Here is a 23,788-nt window from a genome sequence, read left to right as displayed (position 1 = left end):
CCTGGCGATAGGCTCCAAAATGAGGTGTTCCTCTGGGTCATAAGCTCCCTTGTACCCCCAAGAGGCCCCCTCATCTCTGCCAGTCTTGAACTGGAGTAGCAAATCTCTCCCCCCTCCCCATCCCACTGGTTTCAATGAAGGAAAACTGAAAAAAGAAAAACACTACCAGAAAATGGCAAGAAAAACACTGCCCACCCTCCCTTGTGCCCTGGCCAGCAAGATCTGGCAATGGTTTGGAAGTGGCAGATGGCCCATCACAGAACTCCCCTGCTCCATTTTTTGGGGGGGAGGGTGTTTTTACCCCACTCTTCAGCCGAAAAAGGCTCCCAGAGTGGCTTACAAAGATGAATATTAAGACATTCCCTGCCCTCGAGCTTACAATCTAAAAGACATGACACAAAAGGAAATGGGGCTGGGAGGAAGGAGGGGAAGGAAAGCAAATACACCAATGACTGATGTATAGGACCAGGTTGGTCTCCCCCTGCGATGATGTTCATCCTGGGAGGCAGGACGTGCAGCCCCCCAGTGGCCTTCTATTCTCTAGCTGATGGATGAGGCCAGAGTCTGCAGTCCCAAGGAAGTGTTTTACAGTTCTTTTGTAACACATTTGTTGTGGCATAAGCTTTTGTGGACTAGGATCTACTACATCAGATGCATGATGTGTTATAGTGAGTTGGCTAATTAGATATATATTTTATATCCATGCATGGACACACAGAAAAATGGCCCCATGAACCGTGGAAACAGAAGGCTATGCGATATAAAAGGTACAGCCTGGCCCTGTGATATTTCTATGCAAAGTTAAAATGTATAGCTCAAACACATTTTGTATATATTTGAGCTTAGCACAGAAATGTCACAGATGGTATCTCTTATATCTGATCATCTTTTGACCTTGGCCCCATCTACATGGAAGATTTACTCTGGTTCTACTGTGCCTCAGAGATGATCATGGCAGATGATGTTACCCTCAGGCCTCATCAATCCCGCATTTTTCTGCCCGAAAAGACAATTTTTTGCAAAGCTGTTTTGTGCTGGATTTTCCTGTTGCGGCAGCGTCAGTGTGGTTTGGGAGTCTGTGTGATCTCAACTGGCTTTGGTGCAGGCTGGCGGGGGGGACCAGCGCTAATAAGCAAAACGGAAAGTTGCATCATGAAAGGGTGGACACAAGGAGAGGTGTTGGCTACATGTGTCTGCTTGGAACTAATTCCTTCTCTTCCACTGACCTTCACGGACCATGGGAGTGAGGAATGGGGTGGGGAGCAAGCCTCCGCTCATTCGCTGCCCCACACCCATGCAGTTGATGACATTCAGTTCTACTTGCAGGACTCCGCCCACCCAACCCTGAATTAATGCAGTGTCAGGTGTCATTTGCCCCATGAAAGCAGGTTTTTGTTTAAAAAATGAATACACTGCTTTACTGGCTGCATGTGCTGTGCAAGAAGCAAATTTGAATTCTTGAAAATCCAGATTTACATGGAATCGCCTCATAAAGCATCTCCATGTAGATGTGGCCTTTAATTATTTTACACACACACACACACACACACACACACACACACACACTATATCTTATATTATTTTAGATGCTTTTGCTTTTAAAGTTTGACAGTCTTGCTGAAGCCAGGGCTGCTCATATCCAGTGTTAAAATCATCCATATTTTGCCAAGCGCACTAGGTTTCTGAGGAAAAAACATGATACACAAAACAAAATGTATATATTTTTGCAAATAAGCTATTCCAAGCTAGATTTCTGATTTTTTCACAGGAAAAGATTATGGTAACAGGAAAAAATGGAATGGGTAACCAAAAGGTGGTAGACGGACATGGATAATAAAACAAGACTGAAGGCTATGTAAAGAGAATATATAGCAGAAAACCCAACCTCAAAATATTGATCCCCACAAAACAAGATGGCTGGAAACCAGAGGTGTGCGCTGACTGATTCAACTTGCACCCCAATTCAGCACTTCATAAAATAGCCCGATTTGGTTTGGGCCAATTTGGAGGCCAATCTGCATCAATTTGGCTACCAAACATAAGTCGAAATGCAGAAATCCAAGGTATTCTGGCTCTCTTTGGCTATCATGGGAAATGTTTTAAAATGGCTATACCGTTTTTTTCTCTTTGTCAAAATTGATAAAATTGGCAAGCATAGTAGCCCCTTAGGAGGGAATTACACCTGTCAAATCTCAGAAAAATATGGATGCTACTTGCAGGGATAGCTGAGGGGATCCAGCCTGAGGGAATCCATCCTTGCAGAAGGCATCCAGCCTGCCAAGATTCAGGTGATTAGGCACAGGGGAGTGTATTGCCCCAGCTGTGGGCTTCGAACTCTTAATTTAGAGGTGCCAAGATAGTGATAAATCAGATCCAGGTTTACTTACAAGGAGATACTTTATTGAGTACAGTCAGGACACAGGCTTACCCAATGGTTGGATCAGACAGCTTCTCTGAACCCAGAGCCATGGGGTAAACTGGGTCTTATACCATACATGTTAGCAATGAGGCAGCATGACAACAGTAAGCATTAATTACCATTCGTCTGCAGCTTTCCCAGCATAGGCTAGCAGTGCTTGCTTCCCAGCACAGCCACCTGTAGCTTTAAGGAAAACAAACTTCGCTTCCGAGGCGCATACTGATAAGACACTCCACTTGTTAGTATGGAATGTGCTTGAGGCTGCCCTATCACTCTTTGACTCATCCTGGTAAATCAAGAGGTCTGTTAGGGAAAACAGCAGCCCTCTGAACCAAAGTCAGAGAGCACTATGAATCATCTAAGCCCCTCTAAAACTACTCATAGCTTGGTTCAGGCCTGGGGCCTTACAGGGAATTTGTGCAAAAAAGCATTTGCATTTTGAAAGTATCCCAAACAGGAAGTGCTTATACCCCTATGTTCCTTGTGGACCATTGTTCTGAAAATGTCAGCCACCCTAGAGGTGGCCTTTAGTAAGATGTCTGCAGAGTTTCAGAAGGATAGGGGCAGTGGTTTGTGTACAAGGGTAGTTCCTCAAACTTTGGGAGTGATTCACTTCCCCATCCTTCCTCATTGTATTTGAGCAATTTGTATGGAATTAGCACATGCCATTCAGGTGTCTCCAGGCAATAAAGGAGCAAAGATTCAGAAGGATATGTGCAGGGGCTACAGACTTACGATGCTTGAAGAAAAATTCAAGGCTTTGTAACAGTGAAGCATGGTGGCATGGGGAGAACAGGGTATCAAAGAAAAGAGTTTTCACTGAAGGAGAACGCCTAAGAGAAGGATCGAGGTAATATTTGAGAAGGAGAAAGGAAAGGTTTTGAAATAATTAACAAATTTAGCATGTGAAGCTACCCTACCCCCAACTCTACTCAGAACCTCTCATTTCCTACTTGCTTCAATTTGCTACAGTTAGCAACTGAGAGAAATGGAAGAGCAGACATGATTTATATTATAATTCACAGCTCCCACATCTGACCCCAAAGCAGTGATTTGGAAGCCCCTGGTAAAATGTGCTCTAGGATTAGAAAGTGGACCTGTCAATCACTCAACTCCACTCCCTCCCCCTTTCATCAGTGTACAGAAACAAAAGCAAAAGGTAGCATTTTGGGAGATGGAACACTGTGTCTCTAAAGACCAAATTGTTACCTATGCTTCTTGTGGGTCCAGCTTTGGTTCTGGGAAGCAGCAAAACTGGTCTGAAGGGGCCCAATTTGGCTTGGGGTTTGGCCAAATCTGCTGTGCCTTCCTACTAGAACCCCCCCTTTTTTAGGAAGAAGAAAGTTGACCATTTCTAAAAAAAAGCCTCTGACCAAATCTCCTCAAGACATTGCTTTTCCTACTCAAACTGGAGTTTTTATAATGGGATGATTCAGTTCAGGTTTTGGCCCAATCAACTGCACCCTGCTACTAGAAGAAACCTTTTTTTTTTTTTTAAGGAAGAAGAAAGCAGAGTTTCAAAACTCCAAATTTTGCACTAGATAATGGAGCTCATATCACAAGGGTATGCCAAGGGCAACCTCATCACAATTACCCAGAAATAGAAAAAATAATCACAAACATATGCGTTACAACCCTAATTTGACCATTTCTAAAAACTACTGACCAAATCGCCTTAGGAAATGGCTTTTCCCACTCAATCTAGTTTTTATCATGGGACAAGTATCATTTTTGTTTTCTGAGCAAAAGAACCAATTAATAACTTACAAGAGGCTCTTAAAAATGAGAAAACCCAGAACATAATTAATAGTGTTCCCAAAACTTTAAACATGAAGTAGCTACTATGGCAACAACAGAGAGGTAAGCATGTGTGCAGAAGCAAAGGGAGGCAGGTGGGGAAGAGTATGTGGTGAGAACCGTGTGCTAAAGACTTCCTGAAGCTTACCTTGGCCAATACTTTCACATACTTCTTCAATGCATCAACTTGCTCTTTGTCAAGGTAAGAGAACTGTATTTCAATTTGCCGTAGGCTACAAAACACTGCAGACTCCAGGTCAGCCATGTATATCTTTGACCTGTGGCAGAAAATGAGAGAGAAGGTGTAATCTATGTGGCAGCCACATCTTCTACACAGCATGAATCAGCAACTGGCATCCACAGGGATAAATCAGCCTCCTCTTCAGCACCACCAGTGGTCAAATCAGAGGGAAGAGGGGGGGGGTGTGCGCGCGCACGCGCGCACGCATGCATGCGTGGAACTAGCAGACGCTGTAGCCACAGAACGTAGTTACAATCCACAAGAGAAGGGACAGGAGACTTTGACCTTTATCTCCCGTGATTCAAAGTGGACTTCCAGTAAAACTAATTCCTGATCAGGGATTTAGAGAGTCGACCACAGCCTTCACCAAAACCCAGAAGGCCACTCACATTCATCTGCTGGGGCAAAATCAATAGCAAGCGAGTTTTGTGGCTCCCTGATGACTAATGAATGAATTGTGATTTACGTTTTCCTGGGCTACAGCCACTTCCCCATGCATCTGACAATGAATCTGTCAGTCATTAAGATGCCATAAGAATTTCTTATTCTTGCTGCCTTTGCTGCATGTTACATTAACAGACTTTGGCCTGTGCATGAGAACTCCCTCATGTCCTGAGCTAAAGAGAATGCTGACTACGAAGCTGAGCTGCACATGTAGCTCCTGTGTCTTCTCAAATCTCTAAAAGACCCTAAAAGGGAGCATTCCATGGCTTCCCTCCCACCAGATGCAAAACATCCCAGGGTGTGCTTTCTTTACTAGTGGATCTTGTCTGCCAGGAATCAGGTGGGATGTGTCTTCCATTCACACCTCTTATCCTACCTACCTGGGTTGTTGGCAAGTGCTAGTGACCATTCGCACTCTGCTCTGTGTAGAAGATGAAGCTCATGCATCTCAACCTGGAATTCTCCCAACGAGTGCCTGGTGCCAACATTGTTATCTTTTTGGTGACAGGTACCTCCTTCTTCTCTCAGGCATTTGGCAGCATATGATGAGGTTTTAATCAGGTCCTGGATTTTTCTTATTGTTGATTGTTTAAAATTGTTTAGATGTCTGTGTGCACGCTGTATATTTATATGCTTGTCTGTCAAACATATTTTGTATGTCAAATGTTTTTATACTATGTATAATGTATTTTTAACGGTTTTAAATCTTTGTAAACCACCCAGAGAGCTTCAGCTATTGGGTGGTATAGAAATTACATGTATGAATGAAATGAATGAATTTGTAAACATTTTGGGAAAAAATGTGCTCCCGTTCACATTCGTGTTTGGCATTGCGAACAGGGCATTTTCAAGCAATTTGTGAACTGAACTGAAATTCTCATACAGCCCTAGTAATGAGACTCCTATCAAGGAGAGATGGCTCTACTGAACTGGAGGATTATCTTCTCCTCCAATCAGCCCTCTTGCTGATCCCAGGGATAAGGAAGTCCATTTTGCTTCTGATTTTATAATCCACACCCCTCCTCAACTGAACCACGGATGACATGCTACCTGATTTCTCCCTCTCCCTGTACCCTTTTTGATTTGAAATCTGCGGCTTGGCTGTATTGACATCTCAAGGATAATTTCTCCCCCATCAATCTTGGTGCCAAATCACTTCACAGTATTATTTATTTAAACCATTTTTCTTAAATCTGGCTTTCAAGATGCACTGCCTTTAGAAGGCAATTTACAATATTACAAAAACACGAATATACACATTTAGTTACGGATTTATTTATGTAATTTTTGAGGCAGGAAACTATGTACAATTCACGGAACTCGCGTGGAACTGATTAAATAACATTTGAACATCCCTGCCCCCATGTTCCTTCCCAGAGAGATGATCCAGAAGGATACTATAGTCAATTATATATATAAAAAAAAATGGTGAAGTCTGGGAGAACTAATAAGGTTGCAATCTCCCCATCCATTCAAAATACCACATGGTATAAAAGGGTGGAAAAAACGATACAACAGATTAGACTCTGCCCTACAGTGACTGGGGAGAGTTTACTAAGAGCTGCTCCTAGATAGTTGACTTCTCTCACTCCAAGGCTAGGAAAATAAGAGAGTGGAGGCAGCATCAAGTAAATAAATAAAAGGAGATATGATCTAGACTGGCCCACATCCCAAGGCAGGTGGGCAACTTTCTTCACACTGTCCTATCCTGGAAAGGTGAAATAATAATTGATAGCATTCTAACAGCTTGACAAAACTTTCTGCAGCAAACTTACATAAATCAGTGCCACTGCATAATTCTTTAATCTGTTCTTTTATCAATGGAGCTGCAGTGTTGTAAATTAAAGGGCAGACACTAATGTACATAGTGATGAGGTTAATGGACAAGCCCCCTGTTCCCATTGATCTTTCATCAAAATGCTCCTGTTCAATCACTGCAAAGTACAGGGCTTGCCTCATGCACTGTGGCAGCCCTGGCAAATTCTTAAAATTTGCCATATAGTATGTTGAGCCCTGACTGGGCAAATTTTTAAAATGAAGCCTTCATCTACTAGCTCTTCCTTGACCATCACATCTTGTGATATAGTTCATTGAGCCCTGATAGGGCTTTCTTCACCCCTTCTTTCAAACTGTGCCTGATAGCTACATGCAGTAATTAAGGTTGCCTGATCTACAACAATGCAGTGAGAAGAGAACAGTTAAAAAAAAGGGAACAGCTAAGTTAGTTCTCACCTGTTTGCCACCTCCCAGAGCGTACGGTTAATCATTGGTTCTACACTTGGTGGATCAGGATCTGTGAAGTTGATTTTTCTGTAGACCCCAGGTAGGTTCTTGAGATGGCCTGTGCAAGTGGGTCTCGAGATGTTTCCCCTGTAAGGTAAGTAAAATATAAGGTGATACTGTCATGAGACAAAAGCCAGTTTTAAACTTCTGATCTATATAATTTCAGATATCAAAAAACCTGTTTAACTCAGATACAAGATAGTCAAAGAAATTGCACTGACCATTCTTTTTTTATAGCATCCATATGCACTTTTGCACACAGCTGCATCTCTTCTGTAGCACTGCCAAAAACATTTCAGATTATGTCTCAAGGAATCCCAGATCTACTCCTGGAATAAGGTATTCCACCAATTTTCTCCAAAAAAAAATTGCTGAGAATGATACAAGATCCTGTCAGCTACCCTAAATGCTGCTTGTACAATGACCTCCAAACCTTTTTCACTGTTGCAGCCACCAGGCGGTGGCAGGTTCTGAACTGATCCAGATCAGACTCATCTTGCACCTGGCCATGTGAGGCTTGCCCCAAAGTCTCTAGGGCCCTGCCACGCTTGGTGACACAATAAATTGGTGACATTGGTGGCATCTACTAGGCCAAGAGGCCTCTATGGCTCTGGTGGGCTTCATGGTGCAGATTGGACTCTGCACCTAGTGATGCTGGAGGAATCTATCCAGGGGGTGAAGTTTGCCAAACTTGCATCAGCTTGGGCCCCCAGACTTCAGCTCACTTACCCATGAGCTGGCCTGACTCAATGCAGAGCAAGTCGGGCCACCTCATGGATTTTTGGTCCCCCCATAAATGGACATTTACACAAATTGTGACCGCAATTTGAGTAATTTGTGCAAATTTCAGCCATAAAATCCTTAATTGCAGGCACAATTTGATCAAATTAAGCCAGTTATGGCTGAAATTTGCACAAATTACACAAACTGCATAAATGTCGATTTAAAAAAACACAAGAAAAGTTCCCAGATTTTGGGAAATAGCCTGTGGCTTGGGGAAAATTCGGTGTGCTGAAAAAGGGCTGGTTTTCCCCACCACAGCCATCCCTATCTGCACCTCCCCTGCAGAGTTATAACATGACTGGAATGTGCCAGGAAATTCCCAGTTTGGATTGAGATGGAATTTTTCACAGAATGCAATTCAACCCCTCAATGTCCTTTGAGAGTTCTAAGGGCTGGAAGCTATTGATACCCTCTCAGAGCAGTAGTAGTGCTGGCAGGAATGCCAGGTGGACTGAGGAGAAGACTGAAGAATATCTATCACATCAGTGACCCCATTTGCTGGCACAACCACCTTTCAAAGGAGAGACTGGAATCTCATACCATCAACTGGTATTTCAGAACTGTTATTATGAAGGTGATATCATCTACCTATGCACTGGAATGCATTATTTTGAACTGCTTTGAGAACCATTATAGGCGAAAAGCAGAATACAAATGTTATAAATAATTTTCAAATTGAAAGGATCTGGAGCCTCAAATCCTTTTTATAAAAGATTCTGCAGCAACCCTAAAAAAAATGTCTCAATAGTAATCTCAATCCCACCTCTCACTGATTGACCCACAACATTCATATTGTATTGTGGCATGAGCCACGAAAAGAAAGCTCATAAATTTCTTGCAAGACAGCTGTCTATAACAAGTTCTCCCACACAACCAAACCATCATTTTCTTCTGCAGAACATCACATAAGTAAGACAATTTATCTCTGGGGTGTGGGATTTTTTGTTACCCTACTTTCTGCCTAAACTGCTGTGTTTAGATGCAGATGCAGCAGGGGTAACTGGTATGATCTCAGAATGACAACCATGGCTGTCAGAGTGTTCCAGCCTTGTGGAACTGCACTACCAGAGCTCATTCCAATCACCCAAGCTGCCTCCTACATGTCCTGGCAATTTCAGTGCTGTGCAAATTCCCTTGCTTGCTCTACATCTTTCTGCTCCTTTTCTACCAGCATCCATTACACTCAAATCAGCCTTCCAGGAGACCCACACTGAGAAAGTCCTCTTCCAGCAGGTGCTTTGTTATTATTTTAACCATGGCTGGGCTCTCTCATCTATCATGATGGTCTAAGGTTGTGGGTTTTTGTTGTAGTAGTTGTTGTTTCAGTTTTACATGGAAGCCAGATCTGGAGCTGGATTTGGATTTTGAGTATCTTTGTGTTCTGGTGTACTACACAGAATGGCCAATTTGGATCTAGGTTAAACCCCTGCTCACTCAGTGGCCTTGGGCAGATCTCTCCCAATCTGACCAAGGCTGTTGTGAGGATAAAATGGGATAAACCCCATGGTTTCCATAGGAAGGACAAGTTACAAACCAGGCACTTTTTTTCAAAGCACATTTTTAGTTTTCATGATTATACAAGTGTATTGGAAAATAAACTCCCCTGGACAATGTTTGCAAGAAATCTAGTGTCCAGAGGGTGGAGCTTTTCACCAATGGGGCTCAATTTTCTTAGCCCAACACCCAACTGGTGCTTCTATTTAATGGTGACCTTTAATTATCTGATGTTTCTGCATTTTGCAAAGCTATATTTTTTATTTGGCATGTTATTTTTTAAAGTCATTTTAATTTGGAAGCTGCTTGGATTTATTTGATAAAGAAAAGTGTAATAAAAACAAACAATTTTCATTAACTGCAGCAAGGCCCCTTCTCAAATTGATTCGATACCAGTCCCAAATGGATCACCAGGACATGTCATGGATCTCCACTGTTTGGCCCATTAAATAATTATGTTCTTAAAATAAAAAAGAATTAGTCAACAAATAAAGCCCCACAAACATGAATGGAGCTTTCACAGCAACATGTTCTTCTTGGGCTGCACACAAACTCCCTTGGGCTAGCCTTTGAGTATTCATAATCTCTGAGCCTTCAGTTTACAGGCTATGTAATAGGAATGAATAGGTAAGGGGCTTTAAAATGATTATGGATTATGCACAGTGAAAACACTGTTATATAAGAACAGAAAATGTAAGTAGGTAGACTGTGAAAACAGCAGCAACTCACGGAAGGATGGGTTCACAAGAGTCTTTGCTCAGAAGCAGGAAGAGAGAAGGGAAAGTGATGACATCACATCCACTCACTAGCTTTTCATCACCCTTCAGGACTCTCCTCACAGTAATGTTTGCAAACTGGACCATGTCCAGTATTACCTAAGATCAGAGGTACATATTACATTAGTTACAGTTATGAATGGAGCTGATCTCTTCAGCTATGTGCCATCTCTCCTCCTCTAATGTCCTGATTGAATTATGTTACCAAATATGCTCCCATGTGTGCAGATATATGCATACCCTTGTTCACATTCCCATAGATACACATTCATTAAACCCAACAGGGACTTTTAAGACATTGATCCTAGAGTGTCTATGGCTAAGAGAAGACCTCCCACCCAAGGATCCACACTCACACAAGCATTTTTGGGTAATGACACTTGGCGTATTTATTCATTACAGACAAGAATTTAAAATGCACACATTGATTTTGGAGAAATTAACTTGGTTAACAATAACATTTTAAACTCAAGTGTAATACCGACAATGAACCTGCAAGTCTTCCTTGAGAATTGTACACTGCATGGGGAAATTATTTATTTTTATTTTTATTTTATTTATTTCATTTCTATACTGCCCAATAGCTGAAGCTCTCTGGGTGGTTTACAAAAATTAGCTATGTTCTTGTCAAGGCCAGTTCTTAAAACCCAACATGAGTCTGCAGACATGTGCAAACAGTCCATTCTGCAGGGGGGAGGGGTAGATTGGGATGATAGTACAAGGAGAAGAGGATTAGGTAATGCAAAATTCCTAATACTCATGGGAGTAGGAAAAGCAAGGGGATTTTGAGAGAGGGGAGAATGTTGGGACTAGAGGGAGCTGGTTGGATGGAAAACTAAGCTAATAGGGAGGGGAGTTGCGTTCCACCTACATCTGGCGTTCACTCAGTAGGCCTGTTCACACAATCACACTGAGAGAGATAAGCCACAGTGGCATATTTTCCTCACTCTGCATGCCAGCTGGATTTCCCTAATTAAGCTTGCTGGCACTTTTTGCCATGCCATCCAAACCTGGGTGGCATGGCCTGTTTGGAGTGGGCAGGAACACTCAAATAACCCAAGAACAGCACATGGGTTATCTGAGAGTTGCTGCATGGGCTTGGATGACATGGCAAGCTGTGCCAGTGAGGGGAATTAGGGAAATTCAGCCAGCATGTGCAGTGGGGATAAGAAGCCACCATGGCTTGTTAACCATGCTGTGATCATGCGAACCCGGTCACTGTAGTTTGCAAGGCTATGGATAAGGATATACACCTGGGGCTTGTAATCTTCATGTACTTCAGTGTATACATGCCTCTTTTGAATGCACAGTTTTCTGCTCCAGTACCCATTTCACAGAAGGCAAAGTGAGGAGGAACAAAGATAAGTAACTTGGCCAAGGAAGTGAATACAAGGTAGAGGTGAAGTCTGAGCCTTAAATGTTAAATCAAATATTTGCTCCCACAAAGCACAACATTTCCATTTTACAGAAGGCAAACTAGTGATGCTCACAGAAACACAACACACACACAGGCAAAACACCACCTTCAAAACTAGGGAAAACACACACACATCCCAAAACAAACAAAACAATCAGCTAACACATACCAAGGCAAACACATACACAACACAGGCAAAACACCCTCCCTTGTTTCAAAATGAAGTGCAGGGCTGCAGCTTGTTTACTAAGAATGCCTTTGGGGCCCACCTCAGCCCAGAGGCATCCTTGGAAATAAAGATGGTGTTGGAGGCCCACACGCCACTTTACAGCATGCCAGCTTCCCAGTTAAATGTTTAGAAATAAAATATTTTAAAAAATAAAATAGAAACTAGGAGGGGCAGGGATCCTGGCAGGCCTCAAGGCAGGTACCTGCAAGCAAAACTGGTGCCCATGGGCACCACATTGGAGACCATCCATAGACGATCTAGTAATGATGATATGAGACTTGAATTGTTTATTTTACACTATAGATGACTGTTCTAATCTTGCTAGTGTTCTTCCTCAACAACAACAACAACAACAACAGCACTACATATAATAGCATCTTTAAGTTTAGACTAAACTAAAGTTTAAACTAAATTAAGCTGGTTTAAACTAAAATGCATAGGTCACACAATAAAAATGATATAAATTAAGTAATTAAAACTTTACAACAAAGACAACTGTAAAAGAGAACAGCCAGGGAAAGCCTGTGTAAACAGATACATTCTCAAAAGGCACTTGAAACTTGCCATAGTCTCTGTCTCTTGAACCATGTGTGGAAGAGTGTTCTGGAGTGTGGGTCCCCCTACTGAAAATGCTTTCATTTATGATATTCCCTGGTGATAGTCTACTGATCATGGAATGACCAATAAGGGCTCCCCTGAAGTTCTCAGCAGTTAGGGGGAGGCAGTTTGCTAGGAATCCTGGTCGCAAGTTGTTCAGGGCTTTCTATGTCAACAACAGAACCTTGAACGTAGCTTGGTAGCTAATAGGCAGTCTGTGCAGTTCTTTTAACACAGGTGCAATATGCATATGTCTCCGAGTCTCACTGACCATCTTAACTGATGCATACTGCAGCTTCTGAATGAAGTGTGAGGGCAGCCCCACAGACAGTGCATTACAGTAGTCTAGTCATGAGGTTACCAGTGTGTAGATCAAAGTTGCTGTGCTCTCCCTCTTTCTGATCTGGTATAATTAAATTAGTCAATTATTAGGTAAGTTTTATAATCAATATAAGGATTATCTCTGGGAGAGATATATGTACCATCCTTTAGAGCAGGGATGGGCAGAAGATAGATCTCCAGATGTTTTGGACTTTAAATCCCAGCATTCCTGACCATTGGCCATTGTGGCAGGGGCTTATGAGAGTTGAAATCTGGAGTTCTAGAGAATCAACAAATACCTCTAGATGGTCCCTGGTTAGCAAATAAGTCTCCTGAATGACTCCCTAACTCTGTGTTGGTGGCAACAGCAGCTTCTTCTCCTTTTTCTCCCAGAGCAAGATCAAGGTAGGCCAATAAACCCCACTGATTGTGTAGAACACTAGTAGACAGGAGTTCTCTTATCTCCTTAGAACTGCAACCAGAAAGGAGGACAAAGAGCCAAAGAATGTCTGAACTGGGGCCTAGATCCAATTCAGTTATCTTTCTTTTTTAGTTCAGTGGCCTTCATGCAATGATGGCTTGCTTTTGTTCTTCTTTGTGTTCCTATCTTTTCTTGTTTTGGCTTTGTGTTCATTTTTCACTTTCATTAATGAGCTGTGAAGGAAAACCCTGCCTTCAAGGCAGGAAGATGACCAAGGACCTACAGAGATTTCCCATCTCCTCAGGAAGTGCTTATTGGCCTCATCTGACCAGTCACAGAGGTAAGACCTTGCCTCTCTTCTTCCAGCGTGGCTAGCTTTGAGGAGGAGACCAGAAACATCTGTTTTAAACTAATTGCAGTTTCTCATTCAATTTGAACTGAGACAAACCATGGTTAGTTCAAACTCCAGTTTGTCCAGACAAGCCATAACATTTGCATTGTATGAGAACACAATATGTGAGGGCCAAATTAGGCCAACTGATCATGGGGATAGAAGAGGCCCATGAAAGAGTTCTGATCTCTCAGTGACCACTGAGAATTCTGCATTATGGGGGTTGGGAGAGAGGATATAAAATGATGGGTTCTTCAGGGGGAGGTACGGAGTGCCTCCCCCCTACCGCGAATCACCCCTGCAAAAAGGTAAGTGACTTTCGTGCATCCCTAACTGCAAGTTCAAGGCAGGCACGCCATAGGGAAAGGAACAAAGTTTGGTTTCCTAGGATAGTCTAGGCAAGTTACAGCAAGAACCTGGAAACAGTCAAAGTTTAGAATAGAGATGGGGGAAAATTTCTCCCCGAAACTTCGGGGGGCCAAGTGCCAACGCATTCGGCCCCCCGAAATCAGCGGTGAAACTCTGCGGAGCCGCTGGCCGGGTGCATTCGCAGGTGTCTGGAGCCTGTGGACGCAAATGGTGGCGGCTATGGCGGCTGCCATTTGCGTTCATGTTTTTGGCCATGATAGGCTACGTAAATATTTATGTAGCCTACCATGGCAAAAAAAACAGGAACACAAATGGCGGTGGCTACGGCAGCCGCCATTTGCGTTCCCTTTTTTTGCCATGATAGGCTACGTAAATTTTTCGTAGCCCATCATGGCCTAAATGGGGAAGCGAACGGCAGCAAGTAAGTGCTCTGTTTCGTGCGCCTTTCGCGGGGTGGTGGGGCAGAGGGCTTCGTTCCGCCACGGATTTCGGGGGGCCGAATGCACTGGCATTCGGCTTCACTGAGATCTGTGGCAGAATTCTCTGACATCCCTACTTGCAGTAAAATAAGCCTTTGAATCCCAAATACCACAAATTAATCTCACCCCACCTTCTCTGCCCCCGCCTTGTTATGTTCACATATAGTCAAATTTCCAGAGAGACATCCTTCTGCAAGACAGCAGAGAGAAGCAGCAAGGCACCCCTGAATGCAACCCTGCAAATATGTCCACAGAAGTCACAAGCCCACTGTTTTGTTTTTATTCGCCTGTCTGTTCACACATAGCTTAAGTCATTTGTAAAGTTTTGTAAACAGTCATCATCTGGTTGCTTGAGTAGAGTGGCCAGATGCAAAAGAAGGCTGGGCTCCCTGTGCAGAAGAGGGAGTTTTAGCAGGAATAGCTTGACATGAAAGCTACAGCTGCTGAAACTCCCTTATCTGCATGACTATTAAAAGGAGCAGAAGCCCTGCCCTCTTCTGCATCTGGCTGCTGTAGCCTGGCTTTCATTCTTAATTCCCACAGGTAACCAGGCAAGCAGGTATTTGAAAGCTTGCTTCAATGCTTATATTAATATTAAGAGTCACCTCTCCGCCCAGAAACGAGTCTTTGTCCTCAAATATCAGGGCCACATTATTTTCCTGGAACTGGAAGGAGTCATTAGCACTACAAACAACAAAGAAAATCACATACTGAACAAAAGTTGTGATTGTTACTTTTATGCAAACTCTGGACTTCCCAACTTCATTCTACTGTAGGAGATCCTCCCAATTGCTCAGCATTTTTTCCTGGATATAAACCAAGTAAAGATCCCACAGTCTAACTGGATTTGACACACTGATGCGTGGTCCAGTGAGGGAAAATAAAGCTGCATTCAGAAATACAGAGAGAAAATGCATTTTTAGAACATTCCTAAGTGTTCTGCTCCATGTTATAGTCTTCTCTTATGTTACCTGATCGGCATCAGTTCTGGGGAGTCACGGGTCAAGAATGCATTTTCATGACTCTTTACCAATGTAATTATGCTTTCCCTCAGGCTCTGCAGGTCATCCACCGTTCCTGTGTGGGCAATAAAAGCAAATTATAATGAACTCCCAGGTCGGCCACAATGCGCTATCCAACCCACATGCCACTAGCAAACAGTTACCATGTGCTAGCAAAAACAGCTTGCCAGCAAAAGGTTCTACCATATTTGATTCCCAAGAATCATTATGGGACAAAGTTTCTTAAATGTTTGGATGTGAAACAAACAAACACACACACACACACACACACACACACACACAAACACACACACACACACACCTTTTACACTTTACTCTGCATTTTTGTATCCACACCCAACCTACAGCTGTTGACTGTTGTCAGGAAAGTGTGCAACACACCCAAATGTGTGAATCAGGTGAACAGATTTTACAGATTTGGGGATGAGTGTTAACCTTCTTCTCCCCACAGCAACACCACTCCCTTGTCTTGCAAAGACAGCCCATTTAACTGTTCTAGGCATTGATGTGAAGGATGCAAACCGAGCAAAATCTTCTTCTGCTTGCAGAACTCCTGTTAGGGGTCAAGAGAGATGGGAGGGGGCAACCCCCAGCAAACGCTTGTCTTCAAGCAGCAGCAGTAGCAAATCACTGTCCCAGGTCTATGACCTTCTGAAAGTGCCATTCAACTTGCCCCAGGAGACCCAATCCACAGTTTGAGAACCAAGAGTTTAGAGATAAAGTAACTGCTGCCTGTTGAATATGAGAAAGAGAGCACTAGACTGCAAAAGCAACAACATCCCTAAAATACAGCCAGGGAACTACTCCCCACTTAGTTCCTGTAAAGCTCATAGGAATATAGGAAACTGCCTCATACTGAGTCAGGCCATTGGCCCTAGGCCAATACTGTTGACACTGACTGGCAGCAGCTCTCCAGGGTTACTTTCAGGCAGACATTTTTCCAGCCCTACCTGGAGATGCCGGGGATTGAACCTGGGATCTTCTGCATGCAAAGCAGGGGCCCTGCCACTGAGCTGCAGCCCCTTCCTTGCCAATAAGTTATTATATCTCCTCTTTTTATCTCCTGAATGGGGATTCCCCATGTAGAGAACATGAGGCACTCTGGAGAGTTTTCTTGAGTGGAACTTTGTAAACTTTCAAATAATGTAAGGAAAAACAGCTGTTTGACCTAGTTCAGGTGCTGGAGTTATCAACTACTGGACTTTGCTAAGAGAGGGTAGCTAGGTGCTGCCCTTCAGCTTCACAAGCCCAATCACAATAAAGGTCTTCCAGAAAAGCAACACAAGCCTATTAGAAAGAGGAAATGCTGTAGGGGCTCCTGCAATTATCTGTTTAGCAGGAGGCAAATCACAGGGTCCTAAAATGCTGGAACTAGCAATCCCAGCTGCCTTGCAGATCATGTCCAGTATCAACTTTTTAACTGGCTCCACCTATTGGCCAGAGGAAAAGCGGCAGCCAGGGCTCCTGCAGCCGTACGTTCTGCATCAGAAAGCTTCCCATACAAACCACACCTGCTGAAATTCCTTCTTCTACACAGCTAGCAACGAGGCAGGAACCCTATCCTCTTTTGCACGGGGCCACCCTACTGTGCCTTTTACAGTGGCCTAACATTCAGAAACAAGGCATTTGGATAACACAGGAAAGGGTCTTGCTGTATGTTACTCTGACGGACCAGCTAAAACAGCTCACTCGAAGAACATACTTTTCCAGAGTAAGATACCCAAAGACTTCTTGACCATAGGGAAGACTATGATCAAAATACAGAAAACTGCAGAGTGGTAATAAATTATTGCTTTTGTTTTGAGCATCAGTCTTTCAGGTGCTACCCTCCAATTTTCTCTCCCACTCTACTAATGCCAGGGAAATAAAAGGTATGTCTGTCTACACTGCAAGAAATGTTCTGTGAGGTTGTTTAGAATTCTCTGTTAAAGATTCCAAAGCACTTGACAAAATGATACTCTCCTGAGTTCCCTAGAGAGAGGAACTGACTATTAAGGCTGTTATCCTATACTTAAGTACCTGGATGTATGTTTCACTGCGCTCAGTGGGATGTACTTCTTTAATGAGCTTCTGCCGTGCATTAAAGACGTGGTTGTTCAGGCAGGCATTTGGGGTGGGTTAGGGTATTTTAGAAAATGTTTTTATTGTAGAATTTTATTGTTTTAAACTGTTTTATTATACGCTGTACATCGCCCAGAGTGGCTGGGTGACCAGCCAGATGGGCGATTAATAAATTTAATAATAAATAAAATAAAATAAATAAATAAAGTAGACATGCATAGGATTACACTGTAAGTCAGTTATAAGACTGAGGTGTACATATGCTTAAAGAGGTGACAAAAATGGACCCAGCACCACAATGCATCTAGAACCATAAGTTCTAGCTGCCTACACTCACCAGCGCTTTAAAAAATTCAAAAGATGCATAGATGTATGAAAACATATGTTTAAATGACTCTGTGTGTATGTGCAGATTTTGACTGTAACACCCAAGTCAGGAAGCCGATTCACATCTTGTCTTCCTAAACAAGTATTTCAGGGCCAGAACATATATTCCTATGACCTGTATTAATTTAGATATGGATTTTTGGGGGCTACATGTGTATCTATGAATCTCTGTACCCCCAAGTGAGAGTATGAACGAACTCCAAGTGACTGATTTTCAGAGGAGGGACATTTTATTATTTCAAGTTGTGACCAAACAAGAAACAACAAGAATAGTAGCTACTGATAGGGTCCTCAGTAGTGAGAGTTCTAGATGCTGGTAGAAAATGTAGATAAGAATTCATGTCGTGATACATACTGTTGATCTTTATGCCATCATCAGGTTGCTCGGAGAAAGGCTTGAAAAACTGGAAGGAAACAAACCAGAATGTCAGGTGTTGCTATTAAATGTCCTTTTAGAAGTCTGCTTCAATACACTGTGAGGGCGCTCAATGCCAGGTTGCAACCCAGGGATCACATCTCTCTGGTGCTGACAAAGAGTATGCTGCCATTCTTTGAACAAACTCAAGCTGGGTTCTTCTTCATTTTACCAAAAAGTCTCATTCTTTCCCTTTCTTTGCTTGATTTGCAAGCAAGAACAGGTGGTCGGTGGCAGGTTCTGTGCGTAGCTGCCTTTGCTGGTTGCTCATTTCCCCCGGCAAGCGAAGGTGCAATCAGCTAGGATCAGGCAAAGAACAAATGGTAGTGGGCAGGGCTAGTACCGCTGTTCATACACATGAGCCCACCTGAGCAGGCAGTGGTGTGGCTAGTGGGGGGGCCCACCCCGTGGCAACTTGCTGAGGACCCCCTGCAACCTAGAGTCAGCCCCGGACACGTGTTATGCACACATCTCGCCCAGGCCTTGCCGTGGGATTTTAAGCTGCTCTTGTTAATGTATTTTGAAACCTTGAGGAGTCGAAGTAGACTACAAAGTGAGCGTCCCTTCTTGTGTGCGCTCGTTCCAGACACGGAAGAGCTAAATTGTTACAGATTTAAACAGTTTCTGCCTTGAAGATGTTAGGATCATGCTGACCAGGTGTTGCAACGGAAGATGAACAAAGAAGAGCGCGTAGGAACTCTTGGAGCCAAAGGGAAGCACAGGTCAGTGCTGGACACCACCTCCTGGCACAAGTCCTGGTGCCAAACAGATCTTGCACGGATGCTGAAGGTCACACACCTACCCAGTGGACTCCGAATAAGGAAAGAGCTGAAGGAATTCTACAGCTGCAGGGGCCATGCCCCCATGCACAGGCAGGGGAAACAAGCAAGGTAGGAAGAACTGGGTATGTTGAGATCACAGGTACAGCAGGAGCCAGTGCTGCCAGTCAGTGAGTTAGACCTCTGGTCTCCTGGATGCTGCACAGTGAGTTGGACCCCTGGGCTCCTGAATGCAGCAGAATTTACCCACAATAAATGAACAGCATGGGAAGATGCAGATGTATTAAACTTACATATTTGAAAATGTTATGGGAAAAAATAAAAATCCAATCAAAAGACATCATTAAGAATGTTGACATAGCTTCATTAGATATTGGAATAGAACCAAACGTAATGAAAATGTAAGATATTGCTTAGAGATGATTCATGAAATTACTAACTTGCATTAAGACGTAAGACTTTGATATATGTGATTTTTATTAAGATTTTGTTATTGTTCTTTTAAAGCAAATAAACAGATAAAACATAAAGACGGAGAAGCCAACTCTGAACAATAACTGGAATTTATATTATCATGTCATATTCCATATTTGAAAAGATGGCAATAAATAAAGCGGTACTGTTCTACTACAGTAACATGTCATCCCCATGTTTTCCTTAATCTTTACCTTCAAAGTTGGGTATTTCTTGATTCCAAAGTTGAAACATATTTTCTCATTGGAGATCTCATCACAGTCTATCACACCCAACCTCACAGTAGGCCTCCAATCTGAAAAGAGAGGTGTACATGAAGTCACATGGGGTGGACAGGGAAGATTTAATAGGCTACAGCTGATTATTCTTTCACAGAAGACAAAGTTAAGAGCACCCACTAAACAGAGCAGATTTTAAACAAACAAGAATATTATCAATGGTGTATTTTTTTGTTGGTAGTGAAGCCACTGGCAGAGACCGATTGGCTGAACTGTCTTAATGTCACAGAGAGGTGAGCGGAAGGGTCTCTCGCTGCCATTGTCTGAAGTGCTCAGATCTGGCCAGACAAAAAAACCCTTCCCCAACTTGGCACCCTCCAGGTCATATATCCAGACAGCATTCTGATTATCCTAGCAACCCTGACTGCCCCAGTCAAGGCTGTCTGAATTTTCCCCAAACTACTAGTCTGGCGGTCTTCAACACCAAGTTTGAGACAACCTGCGGCAGAAATGACAAGTACAGAGACATAATGGACATTCTCCATTAATAACAGGCAATTCTGCTGCGTCTCTCTCTGCACTGCAAGTGACTGAACTGAGATGCAGCGGGAATATCCACCCCCAGCACAGACTTAATGGAAGTAAAGAAGGCCAGAGCAGAGATGTGTCATAATTCCACGCAGGGGTGGCATGTACGGTTTTGGAATGTGGAGAAATTCCCCATATCCCTGGATGGAAGCACAGCAGTCAGTGTTACTGGCTACATCCCTGGGCGAATGCAGATGCGGCAAATGCCCCTTTGCTCCCCCATCCCTTCGCAGCTGCACAGTTACAGAGGGACGTTATCATTTATTTAATTTTGCACATCTTTTGCACATCTTTGTGGCTTCGTATCTTCTCAACGGTTGCGGACTCAGTACCCAAGGGCTGGGGGGAGGGGGGGTCTTGGGGGAGGAACAACATCGCTCCAGCCACCATTTTGGAGCGATGGCTAGGCACGTAGTGCTCACGCTTGTGAGTGCGAACCGTCACGAGAGTCTTAGGCTGGGGAACTGACAAACTGATGCTGCGGAAATGAAGGAGCACAAAACACCCAATTTTTACTGAAAACAGGGTCAGAAAGACACAGCAGAGCCATAAAACTGTCACTGAAGTTTCGCACACCCACACTCATGGGTCTGCATAGCTGCGCATTTTAGTATAATGGCAAAAAAAAAGAGGACACGGCGAGTCTCTTAGGGAAGCACACAGTACATCGTGAGTGTATCACAAGGCACTGTGATCCGAAGCCGCATTGCTGCGCAGTTGCGACAGGCTAGGGGACCAAAGCGGTGCCATGTAGTTGGGGCCAGAGAGGCTCTAGGAGGCCAAGATAAGTCTGGGATTCTGCGATGCAAGCAGGGGAGCTAAAGGAAGGGGTGATTCAACCCCTTGACACAGCAGAGTCCTCAGGTACTGGAAACTCAAGGAACAGAGCATGCTGGCAACCCAAGGTTTGAGTGAGAAGAGGGAATATGTAAGTGGCCCTGAAGATGCAGCACCAGCCCAGTTCTCCCTGGGCTGGGGATGGATGATAGTTTCTTTAACCAGGGCTTAATTGCAGTGACAGCCCTGATAAACAACATATGACACAATGAAAAAAAAGCACCTTTGAGCATGAGCAGAGTATCTTCCCTCACATTCAGCCACCAAGGGCACCTCTGAAATTGGAGAGATTGTGTGACAGGATTTCAAGGCCCCTCAGTGGTGGCTCGACCTCCCAGGCAGCAAGCCGGCCTTCTTGAGCCCAGCCAGCACCATTCGGAAATCCGGCGCGTGTGTACTCACCCTTGATGTCTTTGGCCAGCGCTCGCCAGGTGGGGGCCACTGCGACGGAGTCGCCGCACCAGTGGGCATAAAACTGGATCACCCAGGCGCTGCGGGAGAAATAGATGTGGCCTTTCAGCGTGTCTGCATCCAGCACCTTCACCAGGTCGTGGGGCTGATACTGGACGAAGCCACATGCCTGGGACAGTGGCAAAAGCAGCGAGCCCGAGACTGCAAGGAGAAGGAGGCAAGGGGGCGGCGGCAGCCCTGGCCGGGCTCGGGAGAGCCGCCCTAGCATGGCGATCGGCGAGAGCGCGGACGATGAAAAGGGGGAAAGCGCACGCCGCGGGAAGCCGGAGCGCGAATGAGGGGGGACGGCCGGGGGGCCCCTAATACTACCCACAAGCCCCACCCCTGGATCTCCCCCCACCCCCAGACGTATCCGGATCATGGCCTCACCGTAGCCTCCTCGAAACAGTCGCTGAGGGGGCCGGCAGAACAAGTGCGGGGGCTGGACCCTCTCACGGGGACTGGAGCGCTGCCTGAGGGCCGTCCCCTGCCCGTGCCCGGGAAGGGAGGCGCTCGGAGCAGCTGGCCAAACTGCTGCTCCGAGCGCGCCAGGCCAGCGCCTCCCTGCCCTGCCCAAACCCCGAGGGGGCATCTTTGCCCCAAAGCATCGCAGGACCCGCCGACAGAGGGGGCCGCCCGGCGCATGGACTGTTGTCTTCGGAGCGCAAGGAAGACGAGGCGAGCCCTCTGCAAAGGTGGCCGAAGCGGTGGCATCGAAAGCCAAGAGGACGAAGTGAAAGTGAAACACACCGTGAACTGGGCTGTAGAGGGGAGAGAAAAAGAAAGGGCGGTCCGGAGGAAGAGGGGAAAGAGGGTGCATTTCCTCGGGAGGGAGCCCTGCTGAACTCACCGGCGTGTGTGTGTGCGTGCGTTTTTCTTCATCAAGAGAATGTGCAAAGGATCGGGCAGCACAGTTTATATGTACAGCTTGGTGCACTGTGTTCCACCAATAGGTTTCTAATCACCTTACCTATTTAGGCAGGGGGGAAGGGGCAGAACTGTTACTGTTCTGTTATTGTCCTCTTTCCTGTGTAGGGCGCAATCCTATGCATGTTTAGACAGAATCCATTTATTTATTTATTATTAAATTTATTAATCGCCCATCTGGCTGGTCACCCAGCCACTCTGGGTGATGTACAAGCATACAATAAAAACAGTTTAAAACAATAAAATTCTACAATAAAAACATTTTCTAAAATACCCGAACCCACCCCAAATGCCTGCCTGAACAACCACATTTTTAATGCACGACGGAGGCTCATTAAAGAGGGGGCATGACGGAGTTCCCTAGGGAGGGAGTTCCACAGAGTGGGGGCCACCACAGAAAAGGCCCTCTCCCTTGTCCCCACCAGTCTAGCTGTCCTGGCTGATGGGACAGAGAGAAGGCCATCTGAGGCTGATCTTGTTAAGCGGCCCCCTCATGCTGGGACTCGTAGGGTTTTTTTCTCTGTATCTGAACATGTATAGGATTGCACCCTTCATTACTGAATATATGGTATAGTTAGTATGAATAATATATGGGTGGTGTGGCAAGTCACCAAGTCCTATATGCTTCCAAATTCTGGGTTGAGTGACACTTGGCAAATCAAGAAATTTTGCACGGTTTAGAATTATCGTGTTTTCCCCAAAGACCCTGAGAATTGCCATTTGATGGTTTTAGATGGTAAAGGATATAACAGGTTAATCTGTAGAAATTACCTAGCTTCAAACTGTAGTGGGATGGATGAGGGGGGAAATGCTGGGTGTGTGGGGGCCAAAATAGTGCATAGTGCCTCCAGCCAACACATTTCCTGAAAAGAGGTAGGGAGAAAAACAGTGGGAAACATAATAGAATAGAAAATGCAAGAACTAGGATTTCACAGGGAGCAGGGAAGAGGGGAGGAAGCAAGAGGAACAACACAGGTATACAAATAGGAGGCGATGGAGTCTAGTCATTTAGTCACTCTTAGGTGAGTACTTAGTGTTTCTCAGCCCTGGCTCTGGCTACATAGTCTTGACCTGAGGTACAGCTGAAGTCTCCCTCTCTGTGTCAGGCCCTGGCTGTGGATGCTGTGTGAGGGCAGAAGGCAGCAGGCAGCTGCTCTCTCCTCCACACT

The 23,788-nt window shown here is 44.5% G+C and overlaps 1 protein-coding gene across 1 annotated transcript in view; it reads right to left on the bottom strand.

The window, feature by feature from the left end:
• LOC146354133 (sulfhydryl oxidase 1-like) overlaps positions 1-22,368 on the bottom strand; it is a 42,313-nt gene extending 19,945 nt beyond the window's left edge. Inside the window, exons 1-8 of the mRNA XM_084838256.1 lie at positions 21,645-22,368; positions 19,794-19,894; positions 18,287-18,335; positions 15,433-15,538; positions 15,067-15,145; positions 10,191-10,336; positions 7,134-7,271; positions 4,365-4,494 (exon numbers count right to left, since the gene is read on the bottom strand). Of these exons, the coding sequence (XP_084694382.1) occupies positions 4,365-4,494; positions 7,134-7,271; positions 10,191-10,336; positions 15,067-15,145; positions 15,433-15,538; positions 18,287-18,335; positions 19,794-19,894; positions 21,645-22,284 (1,389 nt within the window). The 5' untranslated portion in view covers positions 22,285-22,368. The remainder of the gene's footprint in view (positions 1-4,364; positions 4,495-7,133; positions 7,272-10,190; positions 10,337-15,066; positions 15,146-15,432; positions 15,539-18,286; positions 18,336-19,793; positions 19,895-21,644) is intronic.
• Positions 22,369-23,788: the final 1,420 nt, after the last annotated feature.

The sequence above is a fragment of the Heloderma suspectum genome, chromosome 2, assembly GCF_057233095.1.
Source record: "Heloderma suspectum isolate Gila_16-S chromosome 2, 16-S_ref, whole genome shotgun sequence".
Lineage (NCBI taxonomy): Eukaryota > Metazoa > Chordata > Lepidosauria > Squamata > Helodermatidae > Heloderma > Heloderma suspectum.
The sequence above is the reverse complement of the archived record's forward strand: the minus strand, read 5'-3'. Positions and strand labels throughout refer to the sequence as shown.